This window comes from Danio rerio, chromosome 8, assembly GCF_052040795.2.
Source record: "Danio rerio strain M-AB ecotype USA chromosome 8, GRCz13ab, whole genome shotgun sequence".
NCBI classification, from domain to species: Eukaryota; Metazoa; Chordata; class Actinopteri; order Cypriniformes; family Danionidae; genus Danio; species Danio rerio.
In genome coordinates this window covers 22,065,851-22,088,183 of record NC_141028.1, presented here as the reverse complement: position 1 = coordinate 22,088,183, position 22,333 = coordinate 22,065,851, and the positions used below count along the sequence as shown (strand labels likewise).

General features: G+C 36.2%; 1 protein-coding gene across 4 annotated transcripts in view; it reads left to right on the top strand.

The window, feature by feature from the left end:
• mllt1a (MLLT1 super elongation complex subunit a) overlaps window positions 1-22,025 on the top strand; it is a 36,508-nt gene extending 14,483 nt beyond the window's left edge. The window contains exons 3-12 of one of the 4 annotated variants that reach the window (XM_087264514.1): window positions 190-272; window positions 3,278-3,421; window positions 3,549-3,674; window positions 8,619-9,242; window positions 11,468-11,555; window positions 11,689-11,800; window positions 13,613-13,709; window positions 16,858-16,926; window positions 18,631-18,702; window positions 18,784-22,025. In XM_087264514.1, coding sequence (XP_087120640.1) covers window positions 190-272; window positions 3,278-3,421; window positions 3,549-3,674; window positions 8,619-9,242; window positions 11,468-11,555; window positions 11,689-11,800; window positions 13,613-13,709; window positions 16,858-16,926; window positions 18,631-18,702; window positions 18,784-18,912 — 1,544 coding nt within the window. In that variant the 3' untranslated portion in view covers window positions 18,913-22,025. Of the gene's footprint in view, window positions 1-189; window positions 273-3,277; window positions 3,422-3,548; window positions 3,675-8,618; window positions 9,243-11,464; window positions 11,556-11,688; window positions 11,801-13,612; window positions 13,710-16,857; window positions 16,936-18,630; window positions 18,703-18,783 lie in introns of all 4 variants that reach the window. The other 3 variants (XM_087264512.1, XM_087264513.1, XM_087264511.1) reach the window with 3 other exon arrangements.
• Window positions 22,026-22,333: the final 308 nt, after the last annotated feature.

Genomic DNA, 22,333 nt, shown 5'->3' with positions numbered 1-22,333 from the left:
TTGAAACCTGAAGCGGTTATAAGGTCTTAAAATGTGTGGAAAGAGTCTTAAAATGGTTCTTAAAAGGTATTGAATTTGAATCTGATTCCTGTATATACTCTGTTCTTTCACCCATTTGGATTTGAAGTGGATAAATGTTGTTTTTACACGTCTAAGTGAAGTAATTATTCTTTTTGTATTTATGTGCAGTGTGTAAGGAGCCCCAATACAAGGTTGAGGAGTCAGGTTATGCTGGCTTTCTGATGCCCATAGAGGTCTACTTCAAAAACAAGGTGAGCCTCTTCCTGCAACTTCTCTTGCTGTTGACTTTTGTTCTATAGTTAGTCTATTTTTTGTTTTTGTTTTCACACGTTCATACGCATATATCTCTCACTCTGTGACTCATCAGTATCAGTTTCTCTTCCTCTGTTGTGTCATTTGTGAACTTCCCCTCACTGGCATTAAGCCATCAGTGTAGAGTAAGCAGAGGAGCATGATTCGCCTTATGAGCTGAGCCATAATAATGCAAAATAATTACTCTCTTTTTTTTTTTCCCCAACCCACCCGCTGACTCACTGGCTTGTGATATGTAACCATATCTGATCTGAAAAACATCCCCGCTTTACTGAGAGTCTTGTTTTCTTGAGTTGTTTTCGACAGAGATAAACAGATTGAGCTGGAGAATGTTCATCTGTGCGTTTGATTTGTAACTCTGATCCCTGCTGAGGTTTTTCCCTTAAATCTTGAATGATCCTCTGGCTGAGCGCTCCTAAATCACCCCTGTTGACTCACTTTAAAAGGATAGTTCGTAATGTACTCACTTTCATGTGGTTCCAAACCTTTCAGTTTCTTGTCTCTGTCAAACACAAAAGTAGATTTTTTGAAAAATGTTAAGAGGAAAAAAAACACCATGGAAGTTAATAGCTGCTAGTTTCTGACGCTCTTCAAAATATTTTCCTTTTTTTTTCTACAAAAGGATGGAAGCTGAGTAATTGATGATTCATTATTTTGTTTAATAGAACAATTGTTCAGGGTCCTGAAACTAACTATTTTGTAACTGCTTAGATAGTAGATCTCGAAACCTTTCGCTTTGCAAAATAGGCAAACTTTTGGGAAACAATGACTTCACAGTACCATGTGACCAGAAGGTAGAACCCGACATGTAATAACCAGTAACAACAACAACAATGGCGGATTACAGAGTTTGTGCTGCTGTTATGTTTATTATAACAAAACCTTTTAATGATTTATTAACTATATGGCAAGCAGAGACTAATTCACGGTTACATGTGTGACTATTTTAAAATCCATCATGGTGTCCTGTTAATGTCTGTACTCTGTGCACTGAAGGTCTTCTTACTCATACTCGCTGCATTCTTTGGTGATTTTAGTGTTTCTGTGTTTGTTTATAGTGTCAAACATGCACATTACACAGTTTTAACACAGTTTGTTTTATCCCCATAGGGATTTCAGACCCTTTTGTCCAGGGCTATTCAATAAGTTTGTCATGGGGGGCAGTTCATAAAAAAGCATCCCTAATGAGAGGCCAGAAAGATATGACTTGCAATATGAGTGATGACACAACAGCAATATAAGAACCCATACGTTGTATGCTTGCTCCTTAAGACACCCACGTTGGCTTTTTCTACATTAAAATGTTAATATATTGTATTTTGAAACTACATTATATCAGTGCATTGTACAATAGACTTTTTTACAAACGTATTTAAATGTTGTATTTCGAAGCACAACAAAAGCAGTGCATTGCTTAAGTAGGCTTTTTCGACATTCAGACACATTCATTTGTTTTAAGTTATAAACTGCATAACAATTAGGGATGCGTCAATCATAGATTTTGGTTGTACAATTGTATTGTCTTAAGAAAAAACATGGTTTCACGATTATCATGATTATTATGCATTTTTTAAATTCAAAACACCACTAGTAATCAAATACAGCACAAAATATTAATGAACAAATAATAGTGAGATCATTTCTACTATGTGCACCTGGAGGGTGCGAGTGCGTCCGCTTGCATCTGACTCAGATTTGAACAGTATGGAAGATCAAACTGATTAATTAGACCTTGAGCAAAAGTTTCACAACTGCACGTTTTTGCTTCTTCAGGTGTAGCCTTAACGCTTAGCTTATTATGTATTACCAAAGGTTTAGGAAGCTGTTTTTTATAAATTGCAAAATAGCTAATTTGGGAATAGGCTGCTCATGAAGAGCTTTAGAAGAACATTAAATCTTATAATATTATATGTATAACAACAATGCACCAAAGTCTTTGCTTCTTTGCATAATATTTGAAATCATCATGCAGATGTTTGCAGGCATAAGTCTGGACTTGGATTGATTTGTACTCTGGACTCTAGCTGTAGTGCTCTGTTAGACATCTTTTTATGGCAGATTATGAGTTAGAGCTGAATGAACAATCATTAAAGGGCTTCTATTTTACCTCTTTTACATTTGTTTACATTTACATTTATTATACCATGCCGAATATGTAAATTTAGTAGTAAAATTACATTGTAGCCGTTTTGTTGCCTGTGTCTTTAAATGCACATGAGCTGGTTCTCTCCACCCACTGTGCGTGTCTGTTTCTCTTGCTGCGTCACATAAACAGCAGTCAGTGACGTAGACAGCAATGAAGCGAATAATGGAGATATTCAGATCAGAGTCAAAAAACAAATAAGGTTATTTGATGTATTTGTTGTGGAGTTTATTCAAGCCTTTCTGAAATGATGGGTCCTATGAATGCTGTTGCAAAGTTCGCAATACACACACATATAACTTTCCACTGATTTTGCACATAAAGTTGAGGCGAATTTGACAGGATACAAGTCAATATACACCTCTGTATACACTGCTAGATCTATCATGCTACTGTACAAAAATAAACCAGATTTAACGTCAACAATCTGAGACTTCTGTTGTATATTGAATGTGGATTCACTATACCTACACACAGTTCTGTTCAAACAGTTCCAAAAGCATCAGAGGTGCCCTTTAAAACATCATGACGCTGTATTGCTGCTTTGTTTTTGAAATTAAGCATGCCTATAATTTTAATAATGGAACATTAAATCATCTTCATTATATTGTATTCATGATAATTGGTTGTTAATTGTTTAACATTCATTAGGCAATAAAGCTGATATGGCAGTAAATTCAAAAACGGCAACAAACAGTCTCATCACATACTGAGGGAAAACATAAGTAAGCATCATGTCTTTGAGTTGTTCATTGATGTGCAAAGATTTAATGGAATCCCTGAATACTTTAATTCACACAGGAGGAACCAAAGAAGGTGTGCTTCAATTACGACCTGTTCCTCAACCTGGAGGGGAACCCGCCGGTCAATCACCTGCGTTGTGAGAAACTCACCTTCAATAATCCCACGCGGGACTTCCGTCGAAAGCTTGTCAAAGCGGGAGGGGTGAGAGTTTACTTTACTACTCCTCAGATCCATTTGTTAAAAACATTTTGTTGCGGATTTTCTAACAAATTGTACACATTTTTTGGGTAAATGTGCTTTAATCCTGCATTTATTTTGTATTTATCAGCTCATCGTGGTCCCAGAGGGGGCAGAGGTGGTCCCAAGACCCAGCCCAGATTACCCTATGCTTCCAACCATTCCACTCTCTGCCTTTTCAGACCCCAAGAAGAGCAAGACCTCACAAGGATCAAAGGTCAGTAAAAGGAGAAATAAGCCATTCTCAGTCTGAATGATACTCTTTTTATGCATTGGGGTGCAAAATACTAAGATCTCAAAGAAAATCAGCATTTGTTTCGGTTTTTAAATAGAAAAAAAGATTTGATGTAAAATGAAAACAATATAACTAAATTATGTTATTCAAACAATAAGTGTTCTCTTTTTAAAAGAAAAAAAAGAAAAAACTTTTGTTGAGCTGACACACTAAACTGTTTATAGAATATTTCTATTTTAAAAAAAGCTATTTTTCTGAACTCTGTTCATGATAGGAAAAATATATGATGTTTTCTACAGAGATCTAAACAGCTGTACTGTTTTTAACAGTCATACAAATATAAACAACAAAATCATACGTCCAGGGCACTCAAGAAGTAAGCGAAAAATTAAAAAGCCGTTGTTAACAAAGATAATAAAGCCTTGTGTCGCAGCTGGAATGAGAACCAGCTCCTCCAAGTCTGAGGCCATGGTGATTCACTGAAAAAAGGTGGCTTGTCATCTCCAGGTTGGAGGAAAGTCTTTACCAGAGGTGGAGTAGTTCAAGTATCTTTGTGGTTTTGTTCATAAGTGAGTGAAGGATGGAACGTGAGATTGACAGGCGGCTTGGTGCAGTGGCAGCAGTAATGCGGTCTGTTTACCGGTCCATTATGGTAAAGAAGGAGCTGAGCCGAAAGGCAAAGCTCCCGATTTACCAGTTAATCTACGTTCCTACTGTCACCTATGGTCGTGAGCTTCGGGTCATGACCCGAAAAGACAAGATCTTGGATACAAGCGGCCGAAATAAAATTCTTTCACAGGGTGGCAGGGCGCACCCTTATAAATAGGGTGAGGAGCTCTGTCACCTGGGAGGAGCTCAAAGTAGAGTCGCTGCTCCTCCATATCGAGAGAAGTCAGCTGAGGTTGCTCTGTTTCGGATGCCTCCTAGACGCCTACCTAGCGAGGTGTTCTAGGCATATCCCACTGGGAGGAGGCCTCGGGGAAAACCCTGGACATGCTGGAGAGACAATGTCTCACAGCTGTCCTGAGAATGCCTCAGGATCCCCTTGGACGAGCTGAAGGAAGGGTCTGGTGAGAGGGAAGTCTGGGGTTCTCTCCTAAGACTGCTGTCCCCGCGACCCAGCCCCGGAAAGGCGGTAGAAAATGAGATGAGATTAAATTTTTTCACTTCTCAGGCTTTTGTCTTATGATTGTGTTGTTTATTTTTATGAATCCCTTATCCAAAGACCACTGACACATGATTCACCCCTGAAGCTCTTTTTTTATCTTAGTGATAAAAAATAAGTTTAAGGCTGTGTGTCCATCGAATGTTTTTTGTGTTGCAGAAACACGAGCACTGTTCTAAAAGCGCTCCGCTGTGAGCATTTTGCTGTATAGTGGTTGTTTTTTTTTTGTTTTTTTTTTTTGTTTTGTTTTTGTTTTTTTTTTTTGTTTTTTTTAGTCGGTTGTAAAAATACAGAGTATATCTTGATGTACCGTTTCAAGTTCAAATCTTTATTGTTTGTTGACAATTGCATGTTATTATCCCGCCCCTCCTTCACTGTGTAATCGCTGAAAAAACGCAGAATGATCTGCGCTGACCATGAAATTCAATTCCAGTTTATTTGTATAGCACTTTTCACAATAAATATTGTTTCAAATAATTATTGTGATTATGGCAAAATTTTTAGCCCTCCTGTATTATTACCCCTTTAGTAATTTATTTCCCATATTTCTGTTTAACAGAGAGCAGATTTTTTTTCAAAACATTTCTAAACATGATAGTTTTAATAACTTATTTCTAATAACTGATTTATTTTATCTTTGCCATGATGACAGTAAATAATATTTTACTAGATATTTTTTAAGATAATAGTATACAGCTTAAAGTGACATTTAAAGGCCTGACTAGGTTAATTAGATTACCTAATCAGGTTAGGTTAATTAGGCAAGTTGTTGTATGATGGTTGTTCTGTTGACTATCGAAAAAAATATAAAGCTTAAAGGGGCTAATAGTTTTGACCTTAAAATGTTTTTAAAAAATTGAAACAAATAAGACTTTCTTCAGAAGAAAAAATATTATTAGACATTCTGTGAAAATGTCCTTGCTCTGTTAAACATCATATGGGAAATATTTAAAAAAGGGGGTTTAATAATTCTGACTTCAACTGTAGGTGATGTCCAAGTTGCCTAAGTAGAGGTGAACGTTACTGTGTACATGTTCAATAAAGTGTATTAGGGGTGTATGTTTACACCCCTAATACTAGTCTTATTATTAGTCTTTGGTTGGCACAGTCTATTCACAAGTCTTGGATTTCATCAAGTGTCCCTGCACAATCTCTAGAGGTCTCAGGGTGGGCATCCCCAGGCGGAAATAGAGAACAAAGAAAATAATTAGCCTAGCTGCTGTTCATAATGGATTTGAATTAGAGATAATAAATGTCAATGCAAACATAATGTTCTATAAATGAAAATAGGAGTTAAACTATAAACAAGCATTGAAACAAACACAAAACATCTGAAGCATTTCTAACAAAGTGCCTGGTGCCATAAGACATGAAGAGTATGTGTCTTGCCCGCTCAGTGCTGAAGGCATTTAAAAAACGCAATTCTACTATTGACAACAGAAACAAATACTCTTAAGGACCAAATCATGAAATTGAAATGATTTCTGATGGATTATTGATTACAAAAATTTATCACAGAAAAAAATTTCGTAGAAAATATAATTAAGTTAATAATAAAATATATAAAAAGTTATTTGAATTGTACTGAATTCCAGTAATATTTAAAACTATTACTGTTTTAATTATTTTTTTGTTTCTGTTTTTTTTGTTTTGTTTTTCTAAGAAATGCACCCTTATTTAACATAAAACACCTTCAAAAACAACAAACTTCTAAAATAGTGACGTAATGTAATGCAAGGAAAACATCAGTGGGCGCACATCTAGGAGATTCTTCAAGGCAGATACTCGATCAATTAATATAATATAATATAATATAATATAATATAATATATAATGTAATATAATATAATATAATATATAATATAATATAATATAATATAATATAATATAATATAATATAATATAATATAATATAATATAATATAATATAATATAATATGTTAGACAGAATATAATGTATATGCAGTTTTACTAAACAAAAAAATGTAATATGATCTAATATAATATAGCACCCTCTGCTTTTCATCTCAAGTACTTTATCATGTATGAATAACAGATTCTGTACCTGTCCGGATATTAAGGAATCAGATCCCTTTCTGTTTTCCTCCTTTTGTTTACTTCTGAGCAGCAGATTAGATCGTTTCAGTGGGAATGAAGTGTCCATTATGTAAGACATGTGTCATATCTCTATGAAATGACCTTGGCTTTATCATCTGAGAGCGTTGGCTCTTTGTCTGGGTCACTGTGCGGCCTCTTTCATTAGCGTGGTAAAAGAGGGTCAGGCTGCTGCTGCTGCTGATTTACTGTGATCATCCAAAGCTGGACGTCTTCCAGCTTCCCCATTATCCTTAACAGTCCAGATCTCAGCACAGCCTCATTAATACAGCACATGACCTTTGCATGAAGGTCACTGATGGGGGATATGCTCGCAGTTCAGACATGCTTTAATGGTCTTTTGTGATGATTTTATTATTAGAGGTGTCAAACGACGTATTTTGTTCTAATTGGGGATCTGTTGTTTAATTGTGTTTGACTATGTGTACGGTGGGAAATGGTTGACAGATGGTGAGGATGTGAGACTTGATGTTGATTACATTATTAATATTTGAGAACATGCAAACTACACACAGAGACACCAACTGAGCAGAGGTTTGAACCAGCGACCTTCTTGCTGTGAGGTGAAAGCATTACCTACTGCACCACTGCCTCACCCACACATTCAATCAATAAGTATTAATTTATATATACAGTTATAGCATGTAGCTTTTCTTTTATTTAAAGAGTGTGTTGCAATATTGAGCAGAAGCTGGACTTTACTAAATTTTTATTGCAAATCAATTCAAATCGCAATATCTGCCCAAAAGAAACGTAATTAAATATTTTCCTGAAATCACAGAGCCCTATTTGCACTGCAGTAGTATTGCTTTGTTTTTTGTTTTTGTTTTTTTTTTCTCAATTATTTCAGCCCTTTCCAGCTGAAACGAAAAAAAAAAATCCTGCTGTTTTGGAGGAAAATGTTGGTGCATTTCTACTTTGGTACACTTTGGTATTTCTGTGCTCATTTTATACGTTGATCTAAAGCAGAGATGCTCAAAGTAGGGCCCACGGGCTAAAGTTGGCCCATGGTAACCTTTGATTTGGCCTGCCATCCGCTCAGAAAAGAGATTTAGAATGATGTGAAGGTTGGGGCTGATGCCTTCAAAAGAGATCGCCTTAATGATTTAATGTAACCTTTTGATTGTTTATTATTGAGCTACAAAAAGCCAACTGAAATGAAATGTTTCATATAAATGTTTAGATTTTGAAACATGTAAATATGTCACTCGAAGATTGAGGACAATGCACTAGGCGGTGCAGCTTGACTCGTGTATTCAGCACTGAACAACATTGTGTCATTATAAATGTTATTGTTAGATTGTCCTTATGTTTTATTGTTAGAAGTTCATTATAAAATATAAAAAATATATATTAAACATAAAATACAAAATAAAAATAGAATTATTAATATGATTAAAGTATTTTTTTCTATTTATTTTAAAAAATTTAAATATTAGGAAACTACCATTGCAGCTGTAATGGTACTGTATGTTTACCTTCGACCCACCACCCTCAGTCAAGTTTGGTTTTTGGCCCTTCATAAGCAAAAATTTGGGCACCCCTCATCTAAAGAGATGTGTTGCCTCATATGCATCAAATTGTGTCTAAATATGTAAAAAGTGAAAGTTCTGACCAGAAACAAATGTTTTTTCTTCTTCCTGCAGGAGCCGAGTAAAGAAGGCAGCAAAGTGTCCAAATCCCACAAAATGGCCAAGGAGCATCGAGAGCGGCCGCGAAAAGACTCTGAGAGCAAAGCTACATCTAAAGGAGACTCTGAGCGGGATGGCACCAGCAAAAGCAGCCGCGACCCTTCGTCATCTTCATCCTCGTCATCCAAGAAAACAGAAATTAAAGTGAAAGATGACAACAAAGTCCTGCCCAAAGCTGCTTTTAAGGAGCCCAAACTGACATTGAAGGAGTCCAAAATGGAAAGCATGTCTCCTAAAGGAGGAGGTGCAGGAGCGGCGGGTGGAGGAGGAGGAGCAGCCGATGGAAAAGCACCCAGCAAACGACCCTCTAATGCAGAGTCTCCCAAACCGAGTGTGAAGAAGCCAAAGAAGGGGAGTTCAGAGGGGTCGAAGTGCTCCGGCAGTGGGGGGTTCACTGGGACCTCCCCCCGCACCACGTCTTCCTCCAACACCTCCTCAGGATATGCCGAAAAGAAGACCTCGAAGGAGAAGGGTCGCTGGGCCAAGGGAAAGTCAGAGGCACAGGGGGTCAAGGAGACCAAGAAGCCTCCGGAATCAGACGACTCCAACTCTGATGATGAGGCCTCGTCCAAATCTGAGGTTTGACTCATTATTCATGGACTTGTTTGCTCTTTAAGTTGTAGATTTTGAAGTGAGGTCTATCTGTCTGTCTGTCTCTATCTATCTTTCTGTCTCTTTATCTGTCTTTATGTTTTTCTGTCTCTTTCTGTCTGTCTCTCTGTATGCTGTATGTGTCTGTCTGTCTGTTTGTCTGTCATTTATCTTTCTGCATGTCTGTCTGTTTGTCTGTATCTATCCGTCTGTATCTGTGCATCTGTCTCTGGGTCAAATTTGAATGCTTATTTACATTTATTAGATTTTAGTTAGATAAATATTTCAGAACATCAAAAGTGTTTATTTATATACTAGTATTTCTTTATACTGGAAGATTTTATGAATAAAAATATAATGCAAAGGATCAGGAATTTATCACATGAAAAAAGATCTTATGTGGCAATAAGTCCATAATTGTTCTGTGCGTTTACACAGTGACCATATTTATCAATGTAAACACAAAAAGACAACATTAACATTATAGCAGACACTGTAAAAAGCCCATTCCAGGCTGCTAGACTTTTCTGGCAGGGTATTCGAGTGTCATCGAGTGTCAGAATGTTGTGGGACTGCTATACAGAGCTTATTATTGGGTATTATAGATAGCGAAATTTAGCTAGTTTTTATTTGAGCTTTTTTTTTTAAACCATGATTTTAAAAATTGAATGCCGTTTTGAATATATTAAAACATCTGAATATATTAACATCTGAATATATTAAAACATCAAACATTGTTTGTCATACAAATTTGTAATAATGACAAAAAATACTAATTTGTGTATCTCCTGACTTCCGGGTGCAGCTTTGCTGCCATTGTGGCTGGTGTGTTCTGGGAAATTTTCATACCTCGTTTCGGGTGTGGTCCTGAAAAACTCTCTTTCGAGGGGTATCTAGCCCTTCCCCTTAGCCCTACGCCTTCAAGTTAAAGAGAATTAGGACACCCTTAAGGCTTAACGTGAAAGCACAAAACAAGGGATAGGGGGTAAGGGGAAGATCTAAGGAGTACAATTGTGATTAGGCCTTTATCAGTTAAATAAAATATTCACATTTACACTCTAAAAACAAAAAACAAAAAAAAAACTGAAAATGAGGCAGTTTTGGCATAATGCAGAAATTATTTGTTGTCAAATATATTAAGTTTTTTTTTTTTTTTTTTAACAAAAGAAAAAACTGAAATAGGTTTTGGAGAAAGTTAAGAGTTAAATTTGAGACATTTTATTAATTATATAACGGTAGACAGCTTAAAGATTTATGTTTTAGAGTAAAGCAGCTGTTGTTTTTAACTGCCATATAGTTAAGTTTTGTGTCGAGGTGATGATACACAGCGTAACTTTTTGAGAAGTGTTGTTGGATAATATTGTAGAAAGATGTTGCTTTGCTAATTTGCTGCTAAACATAAAACATGCTGGATAAGTTGGCGGTTCATTCCGCTTTGGCGACTCCTGATAAATAAAGGGACTAAGCAAAAGAAAAATTAATGAATAAATGAATGAAGTTGTTTTGTATAGATGATTACATGATTATCTATCTATCTGTCTGTCTGTCTGTCTGTCTGTCTGTCTGTCTGTCTGTCCGTTCATCCGTCCGTCCGTCCGTCCTTTTTGCATTTAAATAAATTAATATTTTCTATATTATATTAAGCAGAATATTTCATTGTGTGCTTATTTAAATTAAGTTATAATTTCACATTTTCACAAGAAAAAATACATGCTAGATGTTGGCAACGCTTTAATAAAATGTTTTTTTCATTTTAATTTTATTTTTTCACAATAGTTTTATCTAGTTATGTCGGGGATTGACCATCTTCTTACAAGAGTGTTAAATGTTATATTTTTTCAAATTATGCATGCATGTATTTAAACTTCAATTATATATGCAAAAAAAAATATATATGGTCGTTATACCATCACTAAAAAAACAAATCTAATGGTGGTCTAAAAATTTCGCACAGTTCTGTCTTCAGAAAAACATACACACAAATAAGGGGTTGCCAGATGTTTTTTTATTTCGTTTTATTTTTTAATGTTTTGTTAATTTAAATTGATGTAAAATCAATCAGGGGGTTGTGGACATTGGAAGAAAGTTTGTATTTTGGTGTTTCATGTCTTATTTTTGTATTTGACAATAATTGATTTATTCACTTCTCACTCGAAACCTAATCTGGTGATCAATGATAGATAAAGCGTCTCTTGTTTCCTTTTCCACAGCAGTCGGCACCTTCCAGCCCGTCTAACTCCAGCTCCAGCTCAGAGTCCAGCTCCGATTCAGACTTTGAACCCGAGCAGAAACAAGGCCAAGGTAAAGTTGACTCTCTCACTGCAAGGAGTGGCCTGATAACACACACATCCAGACATGCATTTCCCCACAACACTTATTTCATCCATTACCACAAAGCAGGAGTTCAAAAGTTACATTTAAAACATTTGTTTAGGGCCCCTGCGTTCGATGGTGGAGGACCTGCAGTCGGAGGAGTCTGACGATGACGACAGCAGCTCAGACGAAGAGACGCCAGTCAAGAACAACCTGCCCAGTCGAGACTCCAGGTCATTCGCCATGTTTGTTTAAGCAGCTCGTTCAGATGCTTTAAGTCCCTGTAATCAATGTTAGCGGAGGCGGAGAAGGATTTGTTTGCGCAGAGTAAACACTTGACTTCATACGCCTCTCTCCATTCTTCATCTGACTCAAGTGTCGCTGAGCTGTTTTGCTTTAGCGAGGCTGTGAGTGTGAGATGATTGGTACAATTGGATTTTCTTGTTGGCGCTCATTGTTTGCGATCATCATTCATTCAGATGAGTTGGTTCATTGGTTCAGATTCAATTGTATGCAGCAAAAAAAGACTCCTTGATCAATCCCTTCTATGACATTTCATATCCATGAACAGAAAGAAGTTACTCTTGCTGTAATACAGAGTTAATGTCTTAAATTCACTGAAATATGGTGTTGTAGGTTTTAAATCATTTTATATAGGTCTTAAATTTCCTTTGCTCACATAAAGCTACTGAATCAGTACAACCAACAATCCATGTGAAAAAAAATAACCAATATGAAGTCTGTTCACCAACATGGTTTAATTATCTTCCTTACAAAAACATTTTATTAAAATGTTGTCCCTGTATTTATAGCTACCTGGTGAGGACTCAAAAATGGACACACTTTTGTGCATAGATTTAGTTTATTTTTGTTTTTAAAACTTTTTTTTTTTAAGTAATGCTGAAAAAAAGCATACATGCAATGGGGGAAATAAGCATTCAACACATCACCATTTCTCTCAGAAAACATTTCTAAACGTGTTGTTGAATTGAAATTTTCACCAGACGTTGATAACCAAAGAAATCCATATATGAAAAGAAAACAAATCGAATTAGTTTACAAATTAGGTTGTGTGTAATAAAATGAGCTTAATGACGCCTCTTATATTGTGAATGAAGCCAGATGCATTGACCTGGTGACTTCAACAGAGTGTAAAAATCTTGATGGTTCTGTGTGTCTCGTCTATCAAATCTAATCTTTATTTTGTATTCTCTATTGGATTTGACTCTATTGGATTTGATTTGCTGGGCCATTCTGCAGCTTAATTTTCTTTCTCTGAAAGCATTTGAGAGTTTCCTTGGCTGTGTTTTGGATCATTGTCCTGCTCAAATGTCCACTTTGGTTTCATCTTCACCATCCAGCTAATATTAATTTACAATGAGGAAGGTCAGAGGGTTCCTGAAAAACTTCTGAGAGGTTTCAGCTGCTGTCGGGGCTTTTGTTGCCTTTCTACACCTCTCTTTCTTCATGTGTTCAATACTTTTTCTCTGCGTCATTTCATTTTATTACACAATTTAATTTGTAAACTAATTAGATTTATTTTATTTTCATATATGTATTTTTTTTGGTTGTTATCAACATCTGGTGAAAATTTAAAGTGTACGACACCTTGAGAAATATGTTTTCTGAGAAACATGGTGACGTGTTAAATATTTATTTCCCTCACTGTATATGCCTACAATTAGTTTTTTGTTTTGAATTAGTTTTTACACATTATTTAAAATGACAAAAGAAATAACTACAATTGAATTTTATGGGACAAGTCAAATCTTTTCCACTGGCCATTAGAAAAAAAATCCTTAGTGTTTTGCCCTCTATAAGTCTGAAATTCCATTCATAATGCTCCTAAAAAGTCTTAATTTTGACGTTGAAACCCTGCAGTATTTCTTAGTTTTATTCATTAACTGCTAGAGAGTCAACAGTTACAATCTACAGTTTTAATTAAAAACACTAGTGAGTGCATGACTGAAATGTCTTTATTTGGGGTTATTTAATCCTTGAACCTCCTCTTTTAAGTTAAACTGTTTGATATTTCCTTCTTACAGGCTGAGTTTGGACAGTGAGAGCGACTGCAGTGACGGGCCACAGCGCCCCAGTCGAGACGCTCCACCTCAGCCACCCAAACACAGCTCCAACAACAAGGTGAACTCCCACTGCTTTTCTTTTTACAGGGTATCTTAAAAAGGATTAAAAGTTGATGAATCAAAAGTCTTGAATGCTATTTAACATGGTATTAAATTTTGCATATTTTTTATTGTGTTTTTATTGGAATAAAACAACACAAAATCTGAGAATAATCAGAAATAGTCAGTAAGGATACAGATAGATGCTTAAAAGATTAGGGAGAAAGAAAAAAAAAGGACATCTGCACAGTTATATTTTAAAACAATAGATATTGTGTTGAAGTTATATATAAAATAAAAATAATAATAAAAATAATTAAAAAATAAAAGGAAAAAAAGGAGGGGGGCGCAATTGGGAGATGTCTCGTATACTAATTGTGTATGTAATGTAGCTGTTTATTAAATCTATGTTGTATGTTTAAATTTCTCATGTATAATTGTTAGAATTGGGTTCCTTCTCGCTTCAAATATATTCATCTGGAGTCTAAGGCAATAAGTTATTCTTTCCATTTCATAAATTACTCTATTTTTTTTTTTTTATCCATTGTTCATACGTAGGTGGATCTGATCTGAGCCAGTTAAACGTTATACATTTTAGTGCTGCAGAGAGCAATATTTGAAATAAATAAATAGTTCTTCGTTCCCCCATGCTCTCTGGCACTATACCTAGGACTGTCACAGTTGGATCAAAGGGAATATCAATACTAAATATGTCTCCAAGTACCTTATACATATCATTCCAAATTTGCTGCAGTTTTGGGCAATACCAAAAGATATGAGACTGGTTCCCTAAAAGATCATCACATTCTCTCCAGCATCTATTAGATGAGCCTATTCTTGTCTTTGCTACAGTTTGACTCTAAGGGCTTTTGAGCATATATCAATCTTGTGTAATCTCTACCTGCATTTCAGCCTACCATCTTTCTTTATTTGCAAAAGGATAGCAGACTTTTATATAGTTTAGAAATAATTAGCTTGCCAGTAGTCCCTATCTGTATTTTCAGTATTAACTTCTACATTTGATTTGGATTGATGATATTCTCCCATTCTTTATGTTTTGTTAGATAATCTCTTATTAGTAAATATCTGTAGAAATCTGTTCTTGGTAATTGGAATTCTTCTTCTAATTGTTCGAATGATTTTAAATTGTTTTTGTCGATAAACTGATATATGAAATTTAGTCCATTATTTGATCATTTTTTAAATCCAATATCTAATACTGATGGTATGAATGCATTTAATATACTTATACTAGATAATGGGGAAATTGAATGATTGATTTAAAATTTGCATAATATTTGATTGCACAATGTATAGTTATTTGCTTAAGTTTTGCTGAATTTAATCTATTAGGATGCTGTGCCTTTATGAATTTGATAAAATCCTCCTAGTGTTGACATCACACTGCTTTGTTTACTACAGTAAACAGAGAAACATCATTATTCATGCTGTTTTATAGGTGGCTTCTACTGGATTTAGCATATTTATTTATTATATAAATGTTCTAGTTAAGGACTATTTTCTTACAATCAGAATTTAGTAAATATACTGCAAGTTAAAATGTTGCCAATGTTAAAATGTCTTAAAATGTATAGAAAAATTGTTTAAAAATAGGTCTTAAAATATATTGAATTTCACTCTGAATCTTGTATCTACCGTTTTACCGCATTTTAAAATATACTAACAATCCTCATCCATACTGGCATTTCCACTATGCTTAGGAAAACACACTATATAACCAAAAAAGAAATGCCATAAGCTAAAAATATGTGTATGTATTTGCTATATGTAACTCTTAACCATGATGTAAAATGCTATAAGTTACTTGGAAAAAAGTTAGTAAACCCAATGCCCTAAAAGTGACTAGTTGACTCAACAGAAAACGTGAGTAAACCTGTTGTAACTTAAAACTGTTAAACCATAGTTCTCCTAAAAATGAAAATGACCCGATAATTTACTTGCCCTCAAGCCATCCTTGATGTATATGACTTTTTTTTCTCCGTCAGACAAACACAGTCAGAGTAGTTTCAAGTTTTCCTATTTGATAGTGGCTTTTATCTCGCAGCTTTCAGAAAAACTTTGTTGTAAAAATAATCCACATGCCAACAGGGGGTTAACAAGTGTTATGAAGCGGATTAACGTGTTTTTGTAAAATTTAATTCGTAATTTTAAAATAATAAACTCCAATTACTAAATTCCTGTGAATGCACGTTATGCATGACTGACAAGTACAATGTGTGTTGCGTGACATAAATTGGGTAGACACATGTACGCAGAATTGATGTTTTATGTGCATGGAAGGCACAATCACTGTTATTAATTATTACGTGGAAACAACTTACTGTAAAATCTTTGGCCATACATAAAAAAGGCTTCATTTTTAACGTAATGTAAAGTAATGGCTTTACTTTTATATGAAACTCAGAAAATAAAACATGTATACTGTATATTTTAAAATAAAGAAAACTCTTCAGGATGTGCTTTGTCATCTTAAGTTCTTAACTTCGTGACTCAAATGAAACCAAACTCAACCAGACGTAATGATCACAGGCTTGATGAATCAGGGAAAGAGACACTATGATTCAGAAGAGCCAATCAGGGAGTGAATGTGTGGAGCCAAGCTTTCATTTTCAAAAGTCTTTGTTTTGATTGGTCCACACTGAAACACATCTCTGCAGAGTTTTCAAAATATAACTAAGTCTTATTTTTGAGGGTTGAAATCTCTGGAGTACAGTGAATGCCAGAGGAAACCATAGCAGAAGTGTTCAAATGAAAATGCACTGATGTAAATGTTGCCTCTGAGTGTGGCAGCTTCTAGTTAAACCTTGACAGTCATCCAACCGGTGTGTTTATTCATTCAGTCATGCCGATCATTCAGTTCACAGCACACACTCACACTTGATGGACCATGGGCATTAGTTCTTGGATTGCGCTATACTCTGTGTTGAAATGAGGCGGTGACGTGCAGCTTTTGATCCAGTGAATGTGAAATGTTGTTGAACCGGCATTCAGCAACAGTTCTGGCACTGCTCCACTATTACTGGAAGAACACTGCTGTATATTAGTCTTTTAATTACTCTTTTAAACAATCCATCTGATTTATTCTTATTCATTTTTCCATCTTGTTTTTTTCTTTCTCCATTTTTCTTTCTCTATCTGGCATGCAGGTGTCGGGCAGAAAGAGTCCAGATCCTTGTTTACGTCAAGAGAAGGTGCTGAAGAAGGGATACGACAAGGTAGGAAGGGTAAATCAACCTTTTATTTTTCCACCTCTCACATCCATTAGCTATTTCTGATTCTTCTACTCAACCCAACTGAAAGTCTGTTCCAAACTTCCTTGCTGTCTGCTGCCTGCATAGGTGCACTGGCTGATTTGACTGATTGAGTAATTGTCAAACTCCATGGTGCATACCTTGCACATAGCAGACTCTGTGAGCATTTATACTTCTATCTGTGTTGTACTGCGGTAACAGGTCTGAAGTGCTAGCTGGCAGTGGGGTTTCTATGTTTCACTGAGTAAAGTTTATTTCTTGGTGTTTATAGATAATACCGAAGTGCTTGTGATGCAAAATGCACAAACTTGCTCTCTTTCAAGACAAAAAGAGGTGTGAACTGTCAAACATTTAACAACTTTAATGATCAAAATAAACACAAAAGTATCGATCTGGAGCTCCTCTCATCTTGTTTTGTGGTGACATATGGAATACGTTTCCAAGTTAATTTCTGGGTCCAAGCCGCTACTCACTTGACTTGAGAAAATATTTGTTTAGGACTACTTTTTAGTCAGATCACACGTTAAAAGCCCCTGCACACCGAGACGTTTTTTGCTTGCGTTTTCCGTCGACGTTTTAAAAAAATCCCTCATGTCCGTTTTTTGGTTTTGATAAACCGCATCAAAACCTTCTCCACCAATCAGATTGGCACTTTTGCTCACGTGCACAGAGCTGCTGAAGTTACGGTAAACAGCACTTGTAGGGGCTCACGCGCAAAACTGGGCATCTTGTCCAAAGTGTGCTCACATTGACAGAGACGATATGAACGTGAAGCAGCTTATTGTACTGGTAAACAATAATCATTTCTTTATCGCTAGAGCTGCTACTTGAACCATCCAAAACAACAAGGCTGTCAACTTTGTCTTCTTTTGTGAAACAAGTGGGTGTCAGAAGCGCTTGGACCTAGAAGCTGTTTTGCATGATGTCAGACTATGAACGGAAATTTGCACCAACTGTCGAACGTTTAACAACTTTAATAATAAAATAAACACACGTATTTATCTGGACCTCTTATTTGCTTGTTGAGTTGTGACTTATGGAATACTGTTTCCGGGTCCAAGCTGCTACTCATTTGAATTAATTGAAAATTTGTTTCTGACCACTTTTTAGTCATTTCACTCTTGGATTTTTAGTGGATTTCTTATACAGTCATTGTATCCACAATGGTGTCTCTGGACTTGCTGCATCTAATATTTGAACCATCTATAAAAAATGGCCATCTGATATTAGACATTTATTTTTGACTCACTTTGCTCTCATTGCTCTCGGTCCCGCACACACTCGTCACTGCTGACAAGCCGAGTATAAATTGGCCTTAAGGGAAAACTTTTGGTTTTAGTAATTTTTCTGTTAGCACATTTTTAAGTTTATGCTAAAACAAATTCAAATAAACAAATATTAAGGGGAAAAATGTATGTCATTTTAGTTTGATTTACTTTTTAAATACATGTGATATAATCAGTAATAATAATAATAATGGTTGTATTTTATGGAATCTCCAAATGTTTGTAGATGCACAAAGCATAACATCACACAAATAGTAGCTTATGAAGCTGTTTTCCATCAAATTTCTTAAAACAAGTGATTTTCACAGTTGTAGTTTTGATACAGTCGTGTACGTGTCCGTATAACCTTTGTTCCTGACATGTTTCTCTCGTTTGGTTTCAGGCGTACACAGACGAGCTTGTAGACCTTCATCGCAGGCTAATGGCTTTACGAGAGCGTAACGTTCTTCAGCAGGTGGGTGTTTGGTGTACAAATGAAAACAGCTTTTGTGTTTGAGTAAACGCTCTGAAACAATCGTCTGTCTGTCGCCTGCAGATCGTCAACCTCATCGAGGAGACCGGCCACTTCAACGTCACCAACACAACTTTTGACTTTGATCTTTTCTCACTGGACGAGTCGACCGTCCGAAAACTACAGAGCTACCTGGAGGCCACCACCACATGACAGGACGTCCCGACCAGGCTGCCCTTTTTTTTCCTGTAAATGAAAAGGAGTGAAATCGACAGTATTTTGAGGAGGACGTGCGGCTGGCTATGTGACGTCTGGACTGCAAACCAACACTACAACACATAAACTCTCTCTCCTCCTCAACATCCTGTTCTCTTCGTAACGGGGCCAGAACTGCATCTTTGAATCAGCCGGAAAACAAAACAGAAGCGTCTCTCTGTAGCCATAACGCACTGATGCATCAAGGGTTGCGACTTTTATATTTTATTTTTCTACCAATGTTTTTTCAAGGTATTTTTGATTGATTGTGACCGGAGAAAAAAAAGGAAGCCCCGCACGCCATGAATGTATCGCTTTTTATCCTCTAGGGCTAGTCTTAGTGCCTTTTTCACACTTCATCTCATTCGTGCTCCTAGGAACTACAGCAGTGTTATCTTTCACTCCCACTTTCTGTAAGCAAGGGACGTTCCCCTGTTCGTTCGCCAGTTATGTATCAATCCTCATTTATGTGTTTGCCTAACGGGCCTTAGAACTTAAATGTTGTGCATTGCTAGTGCAGCTTGTGAAAGTATTTGGAAAAAACGTGTTGATCTCTGTGTTTTCTGTCATCATATCTGGTTCGGCTAAGCAGGAGAGGTGAAGGAAAAGGAGAAGGCGAGCTCTTTCTTCTCGGCGGTCTGTAGATTCACTGTGCTTCTGACTCTCTTTTTCTCAGAGCGGCGTCAGTCTGCTTCAACTCTGCGCCCCGTCTGTCCATTCGTATGCTAATAGCTTTAAGAGGCTCCGTGGCCTGAGCTGCAGACCACATGCCCTTAACTTCACCCTGCCCGCAGTCTGGGAGCGAGTGTTCAATCTCCAAACGATTCGTCTGAATCCTAGCGAACAAAAAGGTTTGTGCTGGTGTGCGGTTTTTCATTGGTAGAATGATTGAGTGTTGTGTTGGTGAACTCTGAACTCCTAGCTGGCTCTTGGTTTCTGAACTTTAACCTATGACCGAATGGGGATTCGGGTCAGCTTGTCATCTAAGGGGGTGGGGCTTGTGGCTGAGGGGGTGGAGTTGGGCGAACTTGAATGGCAGCTCTGAAAAGACACCCCACTGAGCACACACACACACACACACACACACACGGTTTTTTAATATTATTTGAGGGGTTTATTTTTTATTTATGTACCTCTGCACTTTTGGCTTTGTTGACTCAAGTACTTAATTCTCTAAACTGTATTTTAAAGAATTTTATACAATACTTACATGCAATATATTAATTTGTCTTTTTTTGTGTCAAGAATTGCCAGATTTTTTTGTTTTTTTTTCTCTGTATCAGCACATTATATCATAAATGACTGTAAACATGACCTTGAGAACTTGAAACTGTTACTTCAGCCCAATTCATGGCAGGGTGTGTTTGTACAGGTATGGAAAAGAGTAAGAGACTAGTTGACAGTTCTCAGTTTCTCTTGATTTATTCGGTGTGGCTAAAGGTAAAATGTTAACATTTGTTTCATTCTGTAAAGGTGTGATCAAATTTCTCCAGAATAAAAATATTGTCATTTAGAGCAGTGTTTCTCAACCACGTTCCTGGAGGACCACCAGAACATTTTCTATTTCTCACACACCTGATTCATATCATTAGCTCATTAGCATTAGAGACTGAAAGCGTTGTTATGGGTGTGACAAAGGAGATATCTAAAACGTGCAGTGTTGGTGGTCCTCCATGAACGTGGTTGAGAAGCACTGATTTAGAGCATGTTTCTTCCAGAAAATGGCAATTTGTTAGAATAACAAATGCTTTATTGGGCTATTCCACCAAATATTGATCTCATAATGGTTCTCAAGTTAAAACATTGATAATTTTTGTTTAAAAAATATTATAAACATCCTTGATATAAAAATATGCCACATTTTTTGCTTTAACTAGTTGTCATTTTATTTAAACAACATCAAAACAAATGCTCTAAAACAGTTTATTTATTAATATTCGGAAGAAATGTCAGAAATAAATTAAGGAAAGCTGAGAGTTTTCAAGTGTTCTTTCTTTTTCCCCAAAGCTGTAACGTTAGAGTTGAATTTCTGCATCAAGCATCTGTTTAGTTGCAGTCTCGTTATAATCATTCACTACAAAAGGAGGACTGCAAATCTGTGAAACAAACAATTTGTTGTTTGTAAGGTGTTTGATTTAAATCAAGCTTGCTGGTCTTATTGGGATAGTTCACTCAGAAAAAAACATTTAATCAATCGTCAAGTGGTTTCAAACTTTTGAGGACTTTTTCAAGAACATATTTTTGAAGAATCTTGGAAAATGATTGACGTCCATAATAAGCATCGGTCTTGAACTCAATTCCTGGAGGGCTGTAGCTCTGCACAGGTTTGCTCCAAACCTAGTCAAAAGAGTCTTGAACAGCTTGATTAGTTGCATCAGCTGTGTTTGATTAGGGCTGTAGCAAAACTGCAGAGCTGCGGCCCTCCAGGAATTGAGTTTAAGTCCTATGAAAAGGAAAACATACTATGGAAGTCAACGGCTACCAGTTTTCCAACAATCTTCAAAATATCTCCTTTGTGAAACGAACTCAAACAGGTTTGGAACAAGTGAAGATTGAGTAGATGATGGTCCTTTTTTAATAATTATTTCTCTCAACGGGGTTTCTGAGCACTTGTTATTTGGTTAAACAAGCTAAGAGCAGCTAGTTTAAGCTGTAACGCGGCAAAGTAACTAACAGAGGGGCTAATAATTTTGTGAGTCTTGCATACAGGAGCTGGAGGATTCATTCTTTAATTTAATAGACGGTTAATACTACATCATATTTACACTTGGCTTGCAGGTGCAGAGAGCTGTGTTTTGTCAGTCAGTGGTGGTTTTATTTGTGTTCGTGAGCGCGGAAGGACTTGCTGTATTTATCCGTGGTTTTCGGGGAGGTTTGGGTTTTGTATGTATGTTCTGGTAACCTTCCGCGGTCTGAACAGAGGAGTTACCTTTAGTATGACGTGTTAAACTTGGCATACAGTGCCACCATGTGGTCATTTGATGCAAGTTGTAATAAGGGCAAAAGATGTTACTTTTTATGTTTTTATTGCAAAATCATATTATGATGAATAAAGTCATTTGAGTACTGTTCACAGCGTCGTTCATAATTCATCATGACTGCTAAAATCAGCTTTTTATTTATTTTGGGCATCGTGTTACATCTGCTGAGAAAAAAGCAACAAATGGAAAAAAAAAATTTTCCACCCATATTTATTTTTTTTAAAACAGATTTATGTTTTTTGTTAGCTCATTTTTAGTTCAAATTAATACAATAAATCACATGTCTCAAACTCAATTCCTGGAGCGCCACAGCTCTGCAGTTGTGCTCCAGCCCTCATCAAACACAGCTGATTCAACTAATGACCGTGTTCATGACTCTTTTGAACACTCGATTATTT